Source organism: Epinephelus lanceolatus, chromosome 3 (genome assembly GCF_041903045.1).
Source record: "Epinephelus lanceolatus isolate andai-2023 chromosome 3, ASM4190304v1, whole genome shotgun sequence".
Lineage (NCBI taxonomy): Eukaryota > Metazoa > Chordata > Actinopteri > Perciformes > Serranidae > Epinephelus > Epinephelus lanceolatus.
The window spans coordinates 49966106-49988707 of record NC_135736.1 but is presented as its reverse complement, the minus strand read 5'-3'; the positions used below and the strand labels follow the sequence as shown (position 1 = coordinate 49988707).

General features: G+C 44.1%; 1 protein-coding gene across 3 annotated transcripts; it reads right to left on the bottom strand.

The window, feature by feature from the left end:
• Nucleotides 1–1102: 1102 nt before the first annotated feature.
• Nucleotides 1103–22498, bottom strand: traf5 (Tnf receptor-associated factor 5). 3 transcript variants are annotated; one of them, XM_033624774.2, is made up of 11 exons: nucleotides 22366–22498; nucleotides 13561–13836; nucleotides 13283–13346; nucleotides 10504–10605; nucleotides 9904–10068; nucleotides 9544–9621; nucleotides 8984–9058; nucleotides 8761–8853; nucleotides 7123–7263; nucleotides 5266–5431; nucleotides 1103–3412 (listed from the first exon to the last, which is right to left on the bottom strand). In XM_033624774.2, exons 2-11 carry the CDS (start codon nucleotides 13830–13832, stop codon nucleotides 2826–2828), a joined length of 1743 nt encoding a protein of 580 aa, XP_033480665.2. In that variant the 5' UTR covers nucleotides 13833–13836; nucleotides 22366–22498; the 3' UTR covers nucleotides 1103–2825. The 3 variants fall into 3 exon arrangements, with proteins under 3 accessions (XP_033480665.2, XP_033480664.2, XP_078022840.1); XM_033624773.2 differs by having other exon boundaries at nucleotides 22229–22485; XM_078166714.1 differs by lacking the exon at nucleotides 22366–22498 and adding an exon at nucleotides 21690–22154.
• Nucleotides 22499–22602: the final 104 nt, after the last annotated feature.

Below are 22602 nucleotides of genomic sequence, written 5' to 3'. Positions count from 1 at the left end.
TAGCTTTCGCCCATGGTCCAGTCCAAGCTATTTGTTTTTATTTAATTTAGAGGCTTGCTGTGATGCCACCATCAGGACAATTGTCTTGTGTTTCATGTTGAGGACATCTGACATTTTGATCTGTCATCATCATCATCCTTGCTGGGTCTCGAACCCACAACCCCTGACACCAAGCACCAGCTCCTAACCATGAGCTAATTGGCTGGAAGTGAAACCTGCTGTGTAGCTTCATTTGTTGATTCAGGGAGTCACTGTCCGGGCAGCTGTTGTCAAGGCAGATTTCAAAAATGGTCAAAATGTCAGAAATTCTGTTACCTGAACAAAAATCTGATAATACATAAATTGCATCTTGACAGCATGGAAATGTTGGTGATTTGTTTTTAACTCTAAGTGTTTTGTTTCATAAGAGAAAATCTGATGATTAAAAATGCCACTCTTACATTGACTCCAGTTGTTCCCATGAGAGCAGAATTCAAAATATTCTCAAAAATTCAGTTTTTGAGATAAAATTCTGATATTTGCCAAACTTCATCAACCATGACTCCAAAATATTCTCAATTTTTTTCAGGAATATTGAAAATGTATTTAGCAAGAATTTGATAGTATATGTTTACAGTACTGTTTACAGTCAAACATTTTGATGCACTGTAGGCTTAATTTTTGATAAATCAAAAATCCAAGAAACAAGTTTTGTGGAGGACGGTCTGAAGATGCTCTGTAGCAAGTTTGGTGTCAATTGAGCAAAAATTGTGGGAGGAGATAGGTTTTATAAGTTTTACAGTTTTTGAAAAAAACTGAGTGATGGACTTCATAATTTGTAATGAGTTTAAAGTGGACTAAAGTTTCAGCACTATTTTTAAAGATTTTTAAATTTAAACACTTATTGTGCCCCCCCCCCCTCCAGGAGGAATATTGACATGTCCTTGGAATTAAGTAAATCTGGCATGGGGCCGGACATTTCTGTTAAGTTTGGTGAGTTTTCGCACTTGGGAAGTATGACTTCCTCGGAAGAAAGAAAGAAAGAATTCCTAGGAATACAATAGTGTCCTGGCAGCTTAGCTGCCCGGACCCTAATCAGGAAATGTTTATCCCAGAGTCACTGTGTCATCAGTCAATCAAACTTTATTTATACAGTACCTTCCAAACAAATCAATGCACAACAGGCGACTGACTGAAGAGTGTTAATTGAATAAAATAAAATAAATCACAGGGATCAACATTAACATTCTGATAAAAATTGAAAAGTAAAATCATAATGATGGCATTAAGTATGATAAATTATAAAACATAAGTCTGAATAAATAGATGATTTTTTTTCTCAGTTTAAAAATCTTGTCTAATATTTTCAGCTGGTGCAGAGGCAGCTGGAGCAGATCGGAGCGTCGTGGCTGAAAGCAGCGTCGCCAGATGTTTTTGTAGTTCAGCTAAAAGAGTAGAAGCATTTCTGAGAGGTCGTCTGGTGCACGGCCTTGTGGTGTCCTATAAACCAATAAAACAATCTTGTTTTTTAAGATTTTTTAAGGTGAAGCTGTTTGGGGTACTTATCCATAGACAGTGTGTTTCCCATTGAACATGTCAGTCGGCACATCTCCAGTTTGGAGCAGCAGGCGGGAATCTGACATGGAACATAAGAAATGTCCTGCTGTGGGCGGGGTCGGCAACAAAACGCATGACATAATCTGGTCCAAATTGGAAAGGCTGAACGGACCGAGGGTCTAGGTACCATGTCTGAGGGGTAACGTGTTTGGTTGTTAGGGGGCTTTAGATCCACCAAAGTCACAGAGTAACACAATCTAACTGATGGAGGCGGCGGCAGACCTGCAGCTCCTGCGCTCAGTGATGGTAAATCACTGTTTTTCTCAGTGGAGTCTGGCTTTGATGAGAGCAGAGGTGGGAACTAAGTTTTTAACGGGTCACCTGTCAAAACAGGCTGAATGTGGGGAACGTGAAGTGCTGAAAATACTCTCAATATAATGCACATGTAAACTGACAGGCATTTTTTATGTGTTACTTTTCTTTGGTGACTAAAATCCGTTTTGTTGCCGACCCCGCCCACAACAGCACATTGTTTAGCTTCCATGTCAGACTTCAGCCTGCTTCTCCAAACTGGGGGCGTGTCGACTGACATCTACTGTAGATAATATACTGTGTGTCCATACCTAACCCTAACCCTAATAAGAGAAAGAAAGGATTATTAATCATATTATCGTTACCGCTGGCTCTGTGGTGTGATGTTGATCCAGTGAAGCCATGAGGTGTCACACAAATATATGACTTTATAATCTCAGTGTCACAGCCTGCGTCCTGCCCCGCTTCTCTCCCTCACCAGGGATCATCTCAGCAGCATCCTTCAATAAAGACAAGTCTAATAATACGGCAGGGAGGAAGAGTAAAATCAGAAACAGCCACAGAGAGATGATGAAGAGCTGCAGACAAACAGCTCACCTCCAACAGGTAAACTTCCCCACCTGCCGCAGCAAAAATAACAGGGGACATGAGCCGAGGATCAATTTGCGACTTGCAGCTGAACATGCAGCCCCATTACGTAGAAGGCACCAAGATATATATTGTGTATTGACGTTCAGCCTGAAAATACTGAGATATGAATTTTTGTCCGTATCGCCCAGAAGCGCCGTTCCCTGCTGTAGAGTGAATGACTGACGGACAGCTACTGGACAGAGACAGAAAACTAGCTCGATGACATGGGCAAATGAAAGTATGACGCTGAATGTGTTCAACTGTGTGGACCTTGAACTGATGATTGAGGAGAAATCTGGATGCCGTGATTGGACCAGTTGGGAACCACTGATGTAGAGGCCAGAGGCCTACAGCTGCTCTAAACCTGCCATGTCCACCTTCACTTTGACAAACAACGTGTCCTCTTTGACGTACGAAGCGTTCTGAGGAGTTTCCAGCTTGTCGAGGGGAATGAAGCAAGAAAATCCAACAGCCACGTTGCTGATGGAGCCTGCGGCAGGTCGCTGGAAGCTTTTGGACGCTGGGTCGGGTCTGAAGCTGAGACTCCGGTGGTTAGCGGCGCCGCTTTGATCCAGAACAGACAGAGACACGGTCTGTCTGAAAGGCCACGGCAGCAGAGCATCAAAGTCTCCCGGCATCAGGACGACATAAAGGGACAGGTGAGTCCCTCTTCCCTCCCCGTCTCCGTTCAGATAGACCTTGGCGGCCATTTTGTAGCCACAGCGCCCTGTGTGGAACGGCACGCTGCTCAGGCAGGGTGGCTGACCTTTGACCTCGGCTTCTCTCCTCTTCCTGACGTCCTCGACCTTCCAGATCAGTTTGCCATCGTAGGACGTCGCCTCGAGCTCCTGCAGGTGCTGCTTGTTGCGACTGAGCTGAGCGGCGTGGAGATCCAGCAGACCCGAGTGATGCTTTAGATTCTCTTCCAAAGTTCCTGCGAGAAAAAAACAACGACAGCATTCAGTGAAATACAAAGATCTAAACCTGGAAGCATCCTGGACTGTACGCCACGTCTTCTTACTATAGGAGACACCGAATTTATACAATCTGCCGTTTTCACCAAACTGCTCCTTTAACTGAAATGGTCTTCTTTTAAATTTACAACCAAAGCTTCTGTCCAGGTTTTCAAATGAAGCCTCGAATGTCTTGTCTTCATTTTTAATGTCATCACCCTGAAATTGTTTTTTAAATCCTTGAACGAAATCCTCAGTTTGATTTAAGTGATTCAGATCAACATGATAAATTAACAGTAATCCGTATGACGCATTCATTCATTGGATTAAAAGAGTGACATATTTTAGATTAAATCAACCTTATTTAATGAATGAATGTAATTTATGTTGCTGTTCGACCGGCCTGTTAATACCAGCGCGTGCAGGAGAGCTAACTGTTGTTTGACTGCAGTGAAAATGTTGTAATCCAGATATGGACTGAAGCAGAATATTTTGTCAGATAAAAACATGTTGTGAATTTTGGAAATGATTACATCTGCTTTTTCAGTGAATTTAGACTTTTGGATTTTACAGTGCTCCAGAGTTATTAGAAACGTTTGGATGACATGAGTCAGAGACGATCCCATGCAGCCACCGCTGGAATTGTACAGAGAGTATGGGACTAATAACATCAGTGTGTCCTGATCCTCAGGGTTTAAACAGAATGGACAGCGATTGGCAGTATATCTGCACGCCTCATTCAAACTTGACCAAAACCATCTTAATTTGTATTTCTAACATTCCATAAAACAAACCTTAATTCACTGAGTTAAAGTCCAGACATACAGTCATCAAAGAAGTGGCTGACAACAGCTGAGTGTTGTGTCGCCTCACGTCGCCTGTGTCTCTGCAGAAGTTGCTCTTGAACACACCACAAAGACTACAGCCAACAGCGTTGTGGCAGTCGTCTGTAACTGTCATTCAAAAAGGGAAACAAACAACTCAGAGACTCTTTATCTGATGACATAGTTTCTCTAGATGGCATTGCTCTGGCCTCGAGCACTACCGTAAGAAAACTTCACGCACTGCGGTTTTTCATCTAAGTAACAATATTCAGTTCTGTATATTCTGTTCAGTACGACATCTATTGCACGTCTGTCCGTCCTGGAAGAGGGATCCCTCCTCAGTTGCTCTTCCTGAGCTTTCTACCATTGTTTTCCTGATCAGCTGTGAGGGTCCAAAGGACAGAGGGATGTCGTCTGCTGAAAAGCCTCTGAGTCAAACTGTCATTTGTGATATTGGGCTTTATAAATAACATTTACTGACTGAATTGATATTTACTGTGCGCTAACAAACAATAACACAAACAATTTCAAACTGTTTCTGCTAACGAGCTCAAGAGATAAAGAATTAATTTGACCTGATAAAGATTTTTTTTGACTCACGTGCTCTCGACTTTAGTTTGTATTTGCTTTCCTCACTTCTCCCATAAACCCATAAATGAATTAGCTTGTTAGCACTTCCTGTTCCCTCGTCTTCAAGTCAGTGTGTTTGTGGTCAGATGTCTGAGGGAGCCAGGGTGCTGTTGACCTCCTGTAATCTCTATAAGTGAAAAGATGCTGAGCTACACTCTCGCCATCTCTCTCAGCCGTTGCTGAGCAGCAGCTTTCACTCATTCTTCAGACAAAACATTAAATTAATAAAACAAAATGACAAAAAGCTGCGCAGTGTTTGACTGTTGACTGAGTCTTCCAGTGAAACTTTAAAGCTTCCAGATTTTGGGCATGGCCCTAAAAACAAACAGTGAGTGACGCGAGCGGCTTCATGGCGGCAGATTATTCTGTGCTTCTGTTACCCAGGTGTTCTCTGAGGGCCTCGGCTGCAGACACTTCCAGGATCACAGCGTCCAGAGACTTTCTCAGCTGCTCCAGCTCCTCCAGACCAGGACCGAGTCCCAGAGACGCCTGCTGGACGTCCAGCTGGATGGTGGACAGGATGTCCTCCTGCCTGCTCAGCGTCCTCTGAACACAGACAGACAGACAGACAGACAGGTAACATGGTTTAGTGACGCTGCTATGACTGCAGGATCCTCCAGGAAATTCAGATTCACTCTGTGATGTTCAGGATGTGATGAAACACTCAGCGAGGTTTTCCCTGTAAATCCACACGTGACAGTCGGTATGTGAAAACGTTTCATTGCAAATTCAACATGCTCAGGTGTCTGACAGCTTTACACACCTCTCAGTTTAGGTTTGTTTCCCGCGCAATGTCGTGTTGATCCGAGCCAGCCGTTTTCTCCAGGAACTGAATTTAACGCTCATTTTGAAGTTTTACGTGTAAAAAGTTGAATCAAACTTCCTCAACGCAAAAAAGTTTACACTGACCTGAGTGTTTTCTTTACTTTGTAAGAAAAAGAATTGATATGAAAAACAGGAGATGAAACAGCTCTGCTGAATCAGTTCTGATGTTACAAACATTTAAGTCACATGACTGATCAGCTGTTTCCGCTGTTGGTGTCTTGGAGTACATTATGCCAGGTTCACACTACACGATATGGTTACAGCCCCACGCAGCGACATATGGTGTTGGCTCAGATTGTGAATGACAACGAGTGTCGTCCACCATAATCCATCGTTCCATCTCATGTAGTGTGTCATAGTAGACGACAACCGACGCCACATCTGAGACGCCACACGACGTCCCCACCGAAATTCTAGCATGTTTGATTTTCTTCTCCCGTCACAGCCGTCACCTTGACCAAATGGGAACACAGAGCGATCTGTTGCCGTGGAAACTGTGCGACAACAGCAGCCTTTTAGATATTTCCTGTGGGGACGTTAGCACACAGAGTAAAGAGGAAACAGCAGAGGCACTTTATCAACCCGCTGAGTACTGCCATTAGCATCAAGCTAGCAAAGAATGTTCTTTCTTCATAATGGAGGATATAAAGGAATCAAACTCAACACTTCCTGTTTCTGTTTCAAATTAAAAGCCCCTCATCATTTCAGCTGAGAGAATCCCTTCATTTTCTAAAAAGGCTTTTATTGTGAAACATTTGCAGGAACTTCCTGTGGAGGATTCAGTGACCTGCACAGTTTACATGTGGTACTTCAAATGTAGCTCCGCCCACCTGGTGACAGTTTGTACGTCACTACAGTAACAGTTCAGCTGGAACATGAACACACACAGTGACTGAGATAATAAAAATAATAATAATAATAATAATAATAATAGGACAAGAATAACCCGATACATCACACATGTCGTGAAAGTGACTGACTGACATTACAGATCAGTTAAAACTTGTCCATTTGTCTCGTAGATGGCGACTTGTTTTGTTTGCGGTTCGTAACCTCTTCTTCTTCACTTTCCTGAAGGACTACTGTCATGTGTCAAGTGAAGCCAACATCGCCAACATCTACACTTTGTGAAGTTTGTTCGCTCCAAACCAGGAGATGGAAACACGTCAGGTTCACGTTTCTATTTGAGACATTTTAAATGCTTTAAATTCACTTGACAGTTTTGGACTCACGGCTGCTGTGGTGACCAGGACGTCTCTCTAACAGTCTTTTTGAAATAAATGACGAGTGTCATCTGTTTCATGCTGTAACTCATACATGAAGCTGGATGATGAACACATGAAGGTACAGATGAAGGAATGAATGAACATGTGACTGCAGGATGACGAGTAAGAATCAAAGTGTGTATTAACCTGAGCTGCAGAGAGCAGGTGATCATGGCTGCTGTTGTGTTGCAGCAGAGGTCTGATTTTCTTCTGCAGACCGGCGAGCAGTAAACCGTCTGTCTGGACCTCCTGCTGCCTCAGCAGCGCCTCCTCCTGGAGGAGCTCCACCTGACGGAGGAGAGCACAGTCTGAGGTAAACACACTTATGTTTGTTTCATGGAATTACAATCATTTCTTAAGTTCATATTTTAACGTCCAGCTGAAACTTCTCCTGGTTAGAATCCGTTCAGTGTTCATTGATCAGGAGGTTTTTAAATGATCCTCAGTCTCTTCCTCTCAGAAACAAACGGAGCAGCTGATTTAATCAGAATCAGAAATACTTTATTCATCCCAGAGGGGAAACTGTGATTCAGTCGCTCTGATGTAAAGAATACAGAATTATAATTAGTAAGAATCAGGGTATGAAATGGACATTTGTAAATATAAGTAATAAAATCCAATAAAACAGAAACAAAAATGAGCATCATGCGGAAATGTGGAAATGAATTGCCCTTTTGGGACTAATAAAGTATTCTGAATCTGAATCTGAATCTGAATCAGAGGACGCAGCCTGTTGTTTATCTGATGATGTCACACTGTGAACAACAAATCTGTGATGACATCAGCAGGAGGCAAGCTAGTTAATGTTAGCTGTTAGCAACTAGTTAACATTAGCTTTTAGATGTTAGCAAGTAGTTAACATTAGTTATCAGGTGTTAGCAGCTAGTTAACATTAGTTATTAGCTGTTTGGTGTTAGCAGCTAGTTAATATTAGCTGTTAGGTGTTAGCAGCTATTTAACGTTAACTACTAGCTGTTAGGAGTTAGCAGCTATTTAACGTTAACTACTAGCTGTTAGGCGTTAGCAACTAATTAATGTTAACTGCTAGCTGTTTTGTGTTAGCAGCTAGTTAACGTTAACTGGTAGCTGTCAAGTGTTAGCAGCTAATTAATATTAACTGCTAGCTGTTTTGTGTTAGCAGCTAGTTAGCGTTATCTGTTAGCAGCTGGTGGCTGAATCTAACCGCTGAGGGAGGTTACCTTAAGTTACATTATGATGCGTTCAATCTGTATTTGGTAAAAATGAGTACTGGGTGAAGGTCAATTGTAACAGTCTCATGATATGTTCAATGTCATCTTGTAAAATGTAGTTTTTGGTGAGAAACTTGAATAAATCAGCTGTTGAAAGTGATATAAATAAATAAATATTGGAGAGAGAATTATGGTTTTTAAAAAAATGAAGCCATTTTAATTTTAAATACTTTTCATGAGACAAAAGGTTTCATTAAAGGTTGTTGTGTTCTTTGTTTCCCTGGCACTAAAGGGGGAATAAATAACAACAAAAACAAAATAAACAACAACAAAACATTGGTGTCAACTATTGGCTGAGAGTTTCACATTCAGTGCATCTCATGTTTATTATGTCGTAATAATGACAGAACATGTCGAGCATCATTGTGGCAGCGTTACGCTTCAGCACAGCTTAAAAATATGAAAAGCTCAGTGTGCAGATGTTTTTAGTGTCACAGACGAGTGCTAAAAAGATGAGCTAGCAGTGATGTAATGTGCTAATCAAAGGCTTCGCTTGCTGTCTGCAGCTGTTTTCAGGTACGTTTGTTTGACTCACCTGTTGCTCCAGGTGAGTGTTGCTCCGCAGGACCAGCAGCATGTGATGATTGACAGCAGCGTCCTCATGCAGCTTCACTCTCCTTCTCTTGTCCTGCAGCACACAGTGGCTGTGGTCATGTGACCTGTCTGTGTCACACCGTGGCTTCATGACATGAACTCACCTGCGGCTGTGGTCATGTGACCTGTCTGTGTCACACCGTGGATTCATGACATGAACTCACCTGCACAGAGCAGCCGAACTTCTTGTAGGAGCAGTCGACGAGGAGCTCAGGACACGACTCTCTGTGTTCTGTCAGCTGAAGACACCACAGACGTTCACACAGATGTTAATGTGTTCATTTAATTGGACAGAATACTCGACTCTGATTGGTCAGTTGAGACTTTATGCATCCGTATCTATGTAAATCACAGTTGCTAACGGTAACGAGGCAAACGTGCTGATTATACATCATATTCAAGGGACCCTGTGGAGCGTGTGACCTGCAGTAGAGCAGATTGTTTGTCTCATGCACGCGAACATGCACACGCGTGTGTTGTGTTTCAGCCAGCTGGTTAGCTCCCTGTTAGCTTTAGCCAGCTGTTTTCTATGACGTGGATTCACATCAAGCCAGCAGCTGAGTTCATGACTTATAAGAGATTTCTAAATCCAGAAGGCCTGTTTACACCAGAATGAGACGGAGCTGAGTCTGGCAGACGTGCGTGGAGCAGAGCCGGCTCACATTCACTCGTCTCATGACTCTATCTGCAGGTGTGTGATGTGATGTGATGTGACTGAGCTCACCTTGTGTCTGGGGACCTTCAGGGAGCAGCTGTTGGGACAGTCCACCTCCACCTCTGGACAGGAGCTCTGCACATGATCCTACAGAACACCGAGTCAGCACAAACACATCAGCATCAGCATCACCAGCTGAAGGTCATGTGATCACACCTGGTGGTTACATGTCCTGTGTTTTTCAGTTTCATTTCTGGTGTCAGGTACAAATCGGCACGATGAAGTGTCAGAATCCAAATTTGTTTCTTGCACCCAACAGGCAGCCTGTCCTGAGGCGGCTGCACCGACACATGACTGGCACGTCACGTGTTTCAGGACCGTTCTGGACGACTGCAACAGACTGTGAGACCCACCTGGACACGACTTTACCTGGAGGAGGCTGAGTCTCTGCGGGTGCCGGCAGTGTGGACAGGGCTCCATGCGGTGAGGACAGGTGTTGGTCAGGTGTTCCTGCAGGTATCTCCTCTGTAGCGCCGCCCTGCAGCCTGGATTGCAGCACTGCAGCTGCTCGTACTGACACGACCTGCGGTGCTCCTGCAGAGGACGGAGTGATGGGAGATAAAAGGAACCGTCACTGAGGTGATTTAACGTGTGTTGATCAGGTTATTAGGACATTACAGAGCACAGTTTATCCTCCTCCTGTTCAAGGTGCCTCGCAGCAGACGGCCAGAATCAGAGTCTTGCACGATAACTGCACAGAGTGTCGCTGGAGTTGAATTATTGCACCAATTACTGCTCTGTTAAGACTAAGAATCGAAAACTGTCTGAAGCTGCAACACATATTTGTACCTTACAGTGACGGCAGCACAGCCTGTTTGTCTGCATTAGCCTACACACATTCCCCATAGGTTTAAATAAGGGTTCATTCATATGTTTACAACAAAGTATTAAACAGTGAGCTGTTTATGGTTATTTGGTATTTAAACGCTGCAGCACTAGTGGTGACAGCAAACAAATCTTCTCGTCTACCTGTAGGTGGCGTAATGTGACGACAGAGGTGCATGCTGGGGAGTTGGTGCAGTACACTTCTAGACTGGAGATTTCCCGTTTGCAGCAGTTGTCCTGGAAAACCTGCGGGTAGGAAACATTTTTCCACAGTTAAGCGTCAGGAGGAATGATGATCAGACGTCATCACGTCTTTGTATTCAACACACAACAAGATGTTTCTAACATGCAGGGTTTTTTCCCAAAGAGTGTTTTGCTTGGTCCCGCCCTACTGTGCTTTGAGTGGCTGGTGCTCATCATGATGACGTATCAAGGTTGGAGGCGGTTAGGGTTTGTGTGAAGTGGTCATGGTTAGGTTTTGTACAAGCCAATCACAACACTCTTCTTGTAAGAAAAAAAACCAGCATGTTTCTAAAGGCCCAGACACACCACATGGACTTTAGAGAACTAGCGGCGACGAAGGCCCCCCGCTGCGTCGCCTGACGTTGTGTCTCGGCCAAAAAGTTACACACAAACACACAAAGACTACGGCAGGCGGTCAACCAGCTCGTACGTTCTGCACCTTCGTGAGAGATAATAACTCTCCACAGCAGCAGACCGTGATCGTCTGTAGTCGTGATTCAAAGACAGAAACAGGAAGTTTCCCTAATTAGCCAGTTAGCACATAAACCACACAATCCGAGATCAGAGCATATTTACTGTGCGCCAGTGAACAATAACACAAACCAGCAGGAAACGTTTCTGTGAAAGAGAAAAATCATCTGACCTCATGGAACAAGTTGGTTTTGCAGTGTGTCTCAGATCTCACACTTCTCTACTACACACGTCATATTTTGAGTGCGCTCACACTGCGTAATATGGGAAAATGCAGTGTGCACACAGACGCATTCAAAACAGCCCACAAGGTGAGTGTTGAATGACGGACACGTCTCAGCCTCAACGGTCGCCATCTTTGTGACGTAGCAAACTTCTCAGTTTTTGACATGGTGGCGTGAGACAACGAGGAGCCTGTTAGTTATGTGTTTCTTGCACTAAGTACCAAAACTGTTGTCGAATAGAAGCCGTCAGTAATGTTTGTTGGGTCTGTAGTGATTTGGTACCGCCAACAATAATGGGAGTGCTAATGTTAGCCTGCCAGCTAACATTAGCATTCGCAAGCTGGCTGACTTGCTCCGAGCTTCATCAGCACATTTTAACAAGCAATGATCCTGTGGCGTAAGTTTGGTTTATGTGATAGTGGTCAAAGGTCGGTGACAATGGTCCACTGTCCGTTTGCAATTTGCCGTTTAGAAAGAAGACAAAGAAGAAGTTACAAAAACAAGCCGTCGTCACTTCCAGTAAGTGTAAAATGGCAGTTCATGACTTGAGACTACCCTGTTGAAATTAGTGCATCACGCAAGAAGTACGTAGTGTACTAACGGAAGTATGCGATTTGAGACTCACTCTTTCTGGACTTTGGCTCTTTGTTTACTTTCCTCACTTCTGTTTCTCTTCTCATGTTGAACTGACAATCAGAGTGATGTCATTCACCAGTGGACTCTGCTGTCACCCTCACCGTCGCTGTCGTCAATTCAACATGCTGAATTGGCAAAAAAAAAGCCAACGAGGGGCAACAGTGCGGGACTCAGCTCACATAAAACCTGCTGTATCAGCTCAGTTTTAAAGCTACAGGGTGTCGTGATCCTTTGGACTTTGTTTTGGAGGTTTCTGTTTGTGTTCCTTGTTTCATGTTATTCAGTCATGTTTAATCTGCTTCCTGTTTTATTTTGTAGATTCTCTCCTCATGTGTCCTGTCTGGTTTTACTTCCTGTCTTTGTGTGTTTTCCCGCCTGTTTTCTGTCACACCTGTCTCGTAAGTCCTTCCCTGTTCCCAGAGTCTTCCCTTCACACCTGTTCTGTATTAGTCTTGTCTGCTTCACCCTAGTGTTCCCCTCCACACCCTTGTTGTCAGCCAATCCCCATTTCCCTCCTTCTGCCCATGTCCTCCTCCTCCAGCTGTGTCTCATTCTCGTGATTAGTTTTCTGTGTACATATAGCTGAGTGTTTCCCTTTGTTCCTCGTCTGTTCCTGTGTTTATTCCCGTGTTCCTGGTGTCATTATCCACTCCGTTTCCTGCCTGGTGTTCTGTTTGTTATTGGATTTGAGTTCATCGTATTTCCCTGGTTAGTTTTCAGTTTAGTTTCGGTTCAGCTTTTATTTTGAATTTTATTTACCTGTCTGTGCCAGATGTTTTCCATCAGGTGCATTAAAGCTCGCCTTTTGTTGAAAATTCAACGTGCCTGTTGGTCTGCATTTGGGTCCTGCTTGAACTGATACTTGACACAGTGAAGACACGTATCAAATTAAACTAGAGGACCTAAGGCGTCCATTGGTACCAACCATGTTGTGCTATCTTTTCGGGGGGTTAAATAATGCTCTGAATTATGGCGAGGGGAAAAAGAACATTGCTTTTTTCAAAATTATTTCCACATACTGCGGTCTTAACAGTATTGCAATTACATAAATTGTGTGTGACTGGAAAACTGACAGTTAAGAGCAAATATACACTGTTGCAGTCCTGCACACACTTTGACCGATATTTGATTAAACAGTATTTTATCAGTCATGAACTGATCGTGTGATGGAGTGATATTTTACTTTTCTCTAATCATTCATTGGGAGACATTTTTTCAGCCCCTCAAAAACTACATGTGGAAATATGGTGAGGACGAGGGGCCCACAAAACAAAAATTATATTTCCCATTGCAGGCCTGAGTGTGACTAAAATACTTTGTGAGTGTGCAGCTGCAGCTTTGGTTCTGACCTCTGCTGGTGTGATCACGGCTCCGTCCACTGGACAGACTGGACTGGATGGCGATGAGCTCTCCCTGAAACACACAGCAGACTGGTGTTGTTACCAAGACACCACAGACGCAGCTCACAGACCCCAAACACGAGTACCAGGAGCGCTGTGCGTTCACGACACGCCCACAAACCATCCTACTGTGTACCATCTCTGCACCTGCTCTCATCTCCTCATGTGGAGCAGACTGCAGCTGAAATAAAGGGGTGAATATGATGGACTGTGTTTACGGCTCGTACAGCAGGCGCTGGAGGCAGAGGAAGCAGTAGATGTGTCCACAGGAGTTCTGCTGGGGGTTGAGCACGACTCCTCTGCAGATGGGACAAACAAACTCCTCCTTCAGTGTCGACACAAACTTCAGGGAGTGCTGGATGGAGGTCAGCTCCGACTCCCAGGAGCTCACCCTGGACTCCCCGGACCCCAGCCTCCACTCCTCTGACCTCCTGGCCGACTCCTCAGACTGCAAGCTGGACTCCTCGGCTCCTCCCGGCTTTGTGTCTGCTGTCGCCATCAGTCTGCAGGAGGCCACAGCGAACACATCACACAGGTGAGTTAAAAGACTCACTGATGGTTTTTAAATGATGTTCATGTTATTACTGAGCCACTCCTACGACATGATGGATAAATCTGACTGATGGCTCAAAGTAAGCGCAGCTGTGGTGACGTTAACCCTTGATTTCTGTTAAAAACATGGGAGGAAGGCAACGAGCTGCGACAGAAGAAATGACCCGAATAATGAGTAAAAAGAGAAAATAAGTTAAAAAAAAATTTAAAAAAAGAAAGTTAAAAACAATCAGGAAGACGACCTGGAGAGAGCGCCTCAACATTTTAATCATTCTGCAACATCATTTTAAAATGTAATAATAATAATAATTATAAATATAGTTTTTCTCTAGCTTTTTAAAATAATATTATAAATGTTTTTTTTTTTTTTTTTGCACTTTGTGGGACGTTTCTTACCAAGTTGCTCGTTGCCCTTTTTCCCATGTTTGTGAAAGAAATGAGCTCAACAGGGTTCAAAGCTTTAAATACCTGTGAAAGTGATGTCACTCCAGGTATCAAAGGGTTAAACACACGAGGGATGTTAACCCTCCTAACTACACCAAAAACTAAACAGAATTAAATAACAAAAACATTAATATGTGAGTTACATATGAGGATTAAAGTGATCCTGTCATCAGGCTTCATCCTGATTGGCTCTAATGTTCTTTACTGGACGATCACGTCATTCCTGCTGTGACCTGTGAATCTAATAAGATGGTAACAGTGATCAATATTTTGATGCTGTCGTGATCTGTTAAAGCTCCAGTGTGTCGGATTCAGAGCGATTGATTGGCAGAAGTGGAATATAATATAATCTGTGTGTTTTCTAGGACTGGGCGATATGGCAAAAAATACTATCATGATAATTTTCTCTTTATTGATCGATATCAATATTTATCACTGTATTTAATCTGAAGGTGCTGCAAGTTTGAAAAGTGTCTTGATGACGTCTGACATCTGAAGAGACCAAATGATTTTCCAGCTTCCTGCAGCGCTCATCGTAAAGCTGTGACAGAGCAGTGTGAGAAACACATTTCCTGCCTGGGAGCTCGTACCTGCAGCCTCACACTTTGATTAGTTTCTTGAACCCGTCTTTCTCCACGGTGCTCATGGGCGTCATGTCTCTGGCTAGAAAGTACGACACTGCGTCTGTTATGTTTCTGCTCCTTTGCCATCCCTTCTCATACGGGGTTACGGCGGCAAAACAGGACACAACTGATTGGTGTTTTGGTGCCGCCCCGCTGGCCCCGCCCACAGCAGCAGAAGTGCTCGGCCGTTGAACACTTGTTGGTGGACTTACTGCAGTTTGGGCAGATTTTCATGCTCTCAGTGTCGTCGCTGGGACGCCACCTTTTAGGTGATGGAAAAGGTTTGTTGTGTTTCCCGTCCTGGTTGGCCCCAACCGACGACATATTTTACAGCCCGTCTTTGTCCGTGTGTCGTCACCTTTCAAGACGCCAAACCACTTCCAAATTATTGACGTGACCTTTTTTATCTACAGTTTCGTCTGTTTTTGAGGATAACTCGAGCTCTTCTTCGGTGTCACCGCCACTTCGCTCCTCACTTCCTCTCATTTTCACCTCTTTTCTTCATGTCCACGCTACTTTCACTTCCTCCTCACCTCAGCACGAACTTTGCAGTGAAAAATGGGCGTGTACAATGACGCTAATGACCGCAACACTGCAGACTGACTGACAGCTGTCTGTTACCTTCCGCTGCATGACACGCTGTTTGGATCAATCTAGATCTGTCCATATCGAGTAAAAATGACTGCAGTTCATCATCATCATCATCGACATACGTTTTACTGTGATCTCATTTGGAGACCATTTTATCACTCTACTGTTTTCTTTAGTGTTTAATCAGCTGGACATAAGAATCATTGTGTTCTGGTTCCCTCAGAATGAGACGTTCATATCTACACAGGGAGCAGGTCCTCGTCTACAGAGATCACCATGCTGCACCGCCATGTTTCTACAGTAGCCCAGAACGGACAAACCAAACAGTGACTCTAGAGAGAGACATTCATGTTTTCACTTTTATGAGTCAGCCACCGTAGTCAGCAGCTGCTCCATGACGACATGTTATTCTGATTTGTAACATGAAGCAGCTTCATTCAGTGTTGTTCCTGGTTTTAATCAGCTGAGGTCTCATTTATAAAACAGTGCACTAGGGCTGTCAAAAAAAATTCGAAGTTCAAAATATATTCATTCATCTTCTTCTAACTGCTTCATCCTCTTGAGGGTCGCGGGGGGGTGGAGCCTATCCCAGCAACCCTCTTGCTGTGAGGCGAGAGTGCTAACCACCACACCACCGTGCCGCCCCATATATTCGAATATATATATTTTTCATAAGTTCAAATCTAAATTTGATAATTCGAAAATCATTAATAATTCATTAATACTATTAATAATGTTGTATATCACGGCGAATCCTGTTCGGGCAGAAATGGCTCGCGCACAAGCCGGGCCAGAGAGGACGCAGACCCCCAAATTCCACCAGATGCGTGTTGGTTGCGTCTGTGCACGCAGCGGATAACTAGCACAGCCGTTCCGCAATGGACCCGCATCCAGTGGAATTTCGGCGAGAGACGGAGGAAGAGGCACGGACGGAGGAGCCCGCTGCGCCAACAGCACCCACTGCGCTGTCCGCGATGTGTGACCTGTTCGGGGAGACATACAGGGAGAGTGTTGCACCTGCTGCCTCCCTGCCTACCCTTTCTGAAGAAGAGATGAAACGTTACCAGAATGAGACACCACTACGAGCCGACCAGGATCCACTCTTGTGGTGGAAAACTACAGGGGCACTGAAGTATCCAAACATTGCAGTCAGAACGGGTGTTTTCATCCGAGTGTCACGTTCATATTGCGCCAGCAATAAGCATTGTACTTATATTTGTGGGTTGTTTTTTTTTTTTAAATAATAAAAAAATAATAACAATAATAATAATAATAATAATAAAAAATAATAATAAATTCAAATATTATTCGAACTCTACTAAATTAATTCAAAAATATTCTAACTCAATTTCATGGTGCTTTTGACAGCCCTACAGTGCACAGGATCCACAATAAAAATGTACGTACAGATAAAAAATGGCGTGCGCCAAAAAATATTCAACAGTTTCTACAATCAGGCTCCACCTCATCGTCTGTGTCACCAATTTCCCGTCTCCAAAATGTTGGTAAGCCTGGGTCAAAGTTGCTCCGTCAAGTCTATTTTTATACATCACAGCTCTTGTGTGTGAAATGGCATACGCCTCTTTCAGACCTCGTTTTATGCGTCCGCCATGTTCTCTTTGTTTCGGAGAGGAGGAGACCTCTGTGGATAATTCAGCTCCCTGCTCTCCTCTCCTCCTTCTCCTCTTCAACTTGAAAAGATGTGACTGAAAGGTTCTTCTTTAAAGAAGAAAATTCTTAGTTAAGTTTATGATAAAATGTTTGTTCATATCACCAGTAAAAGATGCTGGAGAGAAGGTTTTGGGTCCCGTTTGGATGATGAGGAGATGTGGAGAAAAATGACATGTTGCAACAAATTCTATGAGACCAAGTATCAGATTACTCACAGACTGTATGTCACCCCAGCTGTGTGATGTAGATATGATCTGTCGCGCTCATCATTATGTTGGAAATGTAAAAAAGAATCGATTCATGTGGTCGTGCCCTCAGATTGTCTGTTTCTGGCTGTCAGTCCAAAGAGAGATGAAGAAAGTATTTGGGATTGATTTCCCTCCAAATCCACATCATTCCGTACTGGGATCAGATTCCAGCTATGACTGCAGGTACAGACACATCCTTAGGATAGTTGTGTTTGGATGGAGAGCCCTGCCGTTACCATGTGGAATGTAAAACTTGTGTCCATCTTATCATTGGAGAGATGATCACATGTGCTGAACGGAACTCTGGAGAGGAGTGGTCTGGAGTCACGAGCATGAGTACTAGTATTCTTTTCTTGAAAATCTGGAAGGCTGCTGTTCAGAAAACAAGTCTTTTAGTATGACGTCTTTAAAGCCTCGTGCTTTAACAAAACCCTTGTTGTTTGAATCTAAAGGCTTCCTAATATCCTTTATCACAGACCACGTGTATCAGTGTGCCACATTACCCTGCACGTGCTATTCAACTTTGACCCTGGCAAGAAAAGTGACCTGACCAAAGAAGAAAGACTCAAACTGTCTGAGCGAGGCCCAATCTACACATGATAGAGCCACGAAATTGCAGCGTGACCACAGAACTATAAAAAGATACATCCGAAATAGTCAGCATGGGAGAAACCCAGAGTAGGAAAAGCTTGTCGAACATTATCAAGCCGAGAACTGTCGAGAATCAAACGAGAGGTTGTTAAAAGACCCTCAGCTACCAGTAAGGCCATCGCTGAAGCTGTGGGGCTCAGTGATGATGTACCCAGGTCTACTCCATGTATGACGCTAAGACGAGTGGCAACTGTAGTGCAACTCTAGACGGACCAGATGGGCCTCTGGTTGGATTTCAAGTGGCCATGCTGCTCCAACCCGACTGGGTGGTGGTGTTACGTTCAGGGCTGCCACTGTTGATGATGAACTTGTTGGTCCTTTCCGGGGTCAGGATGGTGTTAAAGTGAATTCTCGGGGCTACTTCACTTTCCTCAAGACACATTTCCTTCCACGGTGGAAAAGACAATCAGCTAAAGTGAAGAAGACGCAAGTGTACATGCATGACAATGCACTGCCACATGCCTCACGTTATTCCCAAGACTGCTTTAGAGACGATCGCCTCATGAACTGGCCTGCCTGCTCACCTGATCTCAACCTGACTGAGAACTTGTGGTCAATAATGATTTAATTTTAATTTAGATACTTTATTAATCTCACTCTTTTGTCAATTACACACAGGTCTGAAAGACACACACATGCACAAACAGGACCTATACATGCACAAAGTGGAGAGATGTCAGAGTGAGGGGGCTGCCTTGCTCAGGCACCCTGGGTGGTTGGGGGGTTTGGTGCCTTGCTCAGGGGCGCCTCGGCAGTGCCAGCCACCAGTCCACGCTCCATATTTGGTCCAGACGGGGACTTGAACAGGCGACCCTCTGGTTCCCAACCCAGGTCCCTATGGACTGAGCTGCCCCCTAATAAAGAAGATGGTTTACAGTGATGGCGAACAGTACAGCTCAAAAGAGCAGCTTTAGAGGCGCAGCACACAGTGTCAGCAGAGAAGTCGTCAGAAACCAAACTACATCAGTTGACCAGCGACCTCTGACCCTCAGTGAGAGGAAAGGAGGTTATATTGCACGTTACACAACAGTTAGTTCCGGTCCTGCAATCTGATTGGTCGAGAGACAGTAAAACCGTGATGATATTGGAGTACAACATCACGGTTATTTCACTGTGTATGTATCACTCTGCCTCACAGCTGATTGCAGTCAACAATCAAATCAAAGCTGACGGTTAGTGTCAGTTAGGTCAGCAGTTGCGTTGCATCCCTGGAAAAGTCTTTAAACAAACTTCCACCAGATGCAAATGCCCTTTATCTGAAGCCCAGGATAACAGCAGCTCACACAGACAATATCTGGTACACTAAAGCTCCGCTGGGAATAAACTCACTCGCACAGATGCTGCCGAAGATGTGTAAAGAGGCGGGGACAACAGCTGTCTACACCAATCACAGCCTCAGGGCGACTGAGATCATGACACTGAGTGGGCACAGGTATGATGCTGTTTTAACGCAGCCTATGTGTAAAGTTAGTTTTTTAGGGATGCACCGAATATTCGGTAACCGAATATATTCGGCCGAATATTGCAAAAAAAACACACATTCAGTATTCGGTGGAATAAGTTAAAAGCAAGGCCGAATAATAGCGGCGTGTTTTGATAACGCAATCAAACAGTGTGCCGTGACCAGCGGAGTAAAATGTCGGCAGTGTGGCGATCTGCCCATCACGGCACTCGCATTTGCGACTAAAAATAGTTTTGAGCGAGCAAAATAGGCTTAAATCATTCAGCACGCTGTGCGAGCAGCCTACAGATTTCAACCAGCAGCAGAAACGAAAGGCGAATCCCACCGATTGTGGGTTGAACGGGGGTCACAGACACAGACAGGAATGTATTCCTGTCAAATACGGCGGCCATCGGCTTACCGGCGATGGAGAAGTCGGCTCCAATAATATCCTCTTCTTGGCGTCATGACTGCCCAGAAGTACCTGAACAGCCGAGCCAGCCGAACACAGGTATGTGACGTGTCAGAGGAGAAACGAGCTGTTAACGGTCCACAAACCTCACCGCACTTTAGGGACTGTTCTTTACTTGTCAGGGGAGGAGGGTGGCTGGTTGATTCTTATTTTATTTATTTATTTTATTTTGATCCCCCCTATGTTCATCACTTATTGATGCTGTTTCTGAAGTATGAATAAGTCAATAAGTAATTTATTCCATTGAAATATCATTGATGTATTATAGAAAAGTGATTTATCTTTTTATAAATGACAAAAGGCACATCTGCCTCATTTTGGCTGTGATATCTTGATACTACTCAGAACCATGATATTTTCACTGGTATCGCACAGTGGGTCCCAATTTTGGTACCGTGACAACACTAATCTGGAGGGTTCATCTGCAAAAACTAATGAAAAACTAAACAATGATATTCGGTACTCGGTATTCAGCCAAGCACTTAATAATATTTGGCTTCGGCTTCGGCCACAAATTTTCATTTTGGCGCATCCCTACTTCTAATTAGGAGTCGGGCCCTAAATATACCTTTTGTCTTGCAGGTCTGAGAGCTTGTTAAGAAGCTACTGGAAGCCATCCATGGAGAGCAGGAAACGATGGAGCAACATAGTGTCAGATCAGAAGGCAGAGTCGGCTGTGCCTGTGAAGCCACAGTCCACCATGCGGTCACCAGAGACTTATTTCACCTGCTGCACCATTAATGGAAACGTGCAGATAAATGTGTGTAAAGAGTAAGTGCCCGGCGCACCATGTCTGCGTTACATAGCAACGGTGACAGCGGAGTCCTGAGGGAACTATTTTTGTTGGCGGAAGACAAATAAAATGCTTAAATTATCTATTTTGTCCTCATGTTTCAACATTTCTTAATCAGCCTTGCTTATTTAACTGTTGAACTGTTGTATAAAAGCAACATCACACTGGAGCTCGTGATGTTGTACTCGTATATCGTCACGAGCTCCAGTGTGATATTACTTGATTAGAGAAACACTTTATATTTGAAATGTTCCAGAGACATTAAAAGATTTGTTTTGTATAAAATTGTAAAGAAAACTGTTGTTTTTGTTGAAGTCTGAATACAGTTGTAGAAAATATTATTTTCCATTAATAAAATGTTTAAAAAGGTGCTTAGTTTTTATTTTTATAAGTTAAATGCTCTTATCACCAACTTGCATAATAATGTGGCACACAGTGTATGTAAAGGACACTTAGTCAGTTCTGCTGGTTGTGATCACAGCTGCTGCTGATTTTTGTTTGTTCATTTTCATGTGTTTGTGTTTGTTTGTGGCCACCCTGGGGTTTGTCTTAAAGGGCCAGTGTGTAAAATAAGAAATTATATGTATATTTTTTTAAAAAGGGGCCCACAACTGCTCCCCTTCTCCTTGTTACGCACAGCGGCCCCAAACTGCAGCTCATATTTGTTTAATTTAACTGCTCAGAGACACAAACATCGTGTCAGGTTGAGTTCAGTTTTCGACCAGAGCGATTTACAGCTGCTGAACCTGAAGCTGACAGAGAGCTGGCTCCTGCCACATTAGCCTGCCTGTGTCAAGATGTTTAATGGCATCTTTGAATTTAACAACAGACACAAATAATGCGGAGGCTGAGGACAAACACTCTCCTTACGTGACTGTCCGTGACGACAGGTCAATGACACGTGACTGCTCTGCAGGGCGCGTGATCTGAGTGCGGCTGTGTGACGTTGAGGAGGGAGGGGCAGACACACCTGTACCTGCGGACTGAGGCCGTGGGCCAAATGTAAAGACTGAATAAACACGTCTTCTCAAAGGGTCAGGGGGCAAAGGGCACGCGCTCCAGCACCGCCTGGGGTCTGTCTGTGCACGTGCCTGTGTGTGAGCAAAAGCGAAAGTCAGCGTGGCTCCTGTCGGTGTATGACACGTGCGGATACACGGACGCGCGCGCGGTTAGTTATGCCTGTGTAATAAATAAATGATGCTCATCCTCCTCCTCCTCATCATCATCATCATCATCACTAACGTCAAACTGAGTAAAACTCATCACTGGCAGAGTTTCATGGTGTCTGAATGAGACTGAAAAGGAATCATCATCATCATCATCATCATCATCATCATCATCATCATCACCACCATCAACATCATCATCATCATCAACAACATCATCATCATCATCATCTTCACACCGACCTGAGGACGGTCAGTCTGCACCGGAGACACTCCAACAGTCGCGGGGACGTTTCAGACCGGCAGCCTGTGATCGGTGTCCCCGCTGCTTTACTTTCACTTTGCTCACCAACGACATCACAGCGTCACGTCCTCCTTACCTCTCTGACGTCACCTCCACACTGCAGCCCGTCACACACCGCTCATCGATACCACCGAATGATCAGTATCGATTATCAACAGTCCATTCAGCCGCGGCGGAAGAGGAAGAGGAAATTGTAACTGCAGGAAGTGACTGCTGTTGTCAGTGCTGAGCAGAGGTGGAGAGACACTGAGGGACCTGCACTGTGTTTGAGTGTGTCTGCTTCCTGTTACCTTAACAGGAACACAAAGCACAA

Excerpts from the sequence above, each read along its gene's own strand:
- traf5 (XM_033624774.2), bottom strand. The coding sequence starts at position 13,832 with ATGGCGACAGCAGACACAAAGCCGGGAGGAGCCGAGGAGTCCAGCTTG. Across the intron at positions 8,854-8,983 it reads AGTTCGGCTGCTCTGTGCAG|GACAAGAGAAGGAGAGTGAA; the intron begins GTGAGTTCATGT and ends TGTGTGCTGCAG. Across the intron at positions 7,264-8,760 it reads ACACTCACCTGGAGCAACAG|GTGGAGCTCCTCCAGGAGGA; the intron begins GTGAGTCAAACA and ends CTCCTCCGTCAG.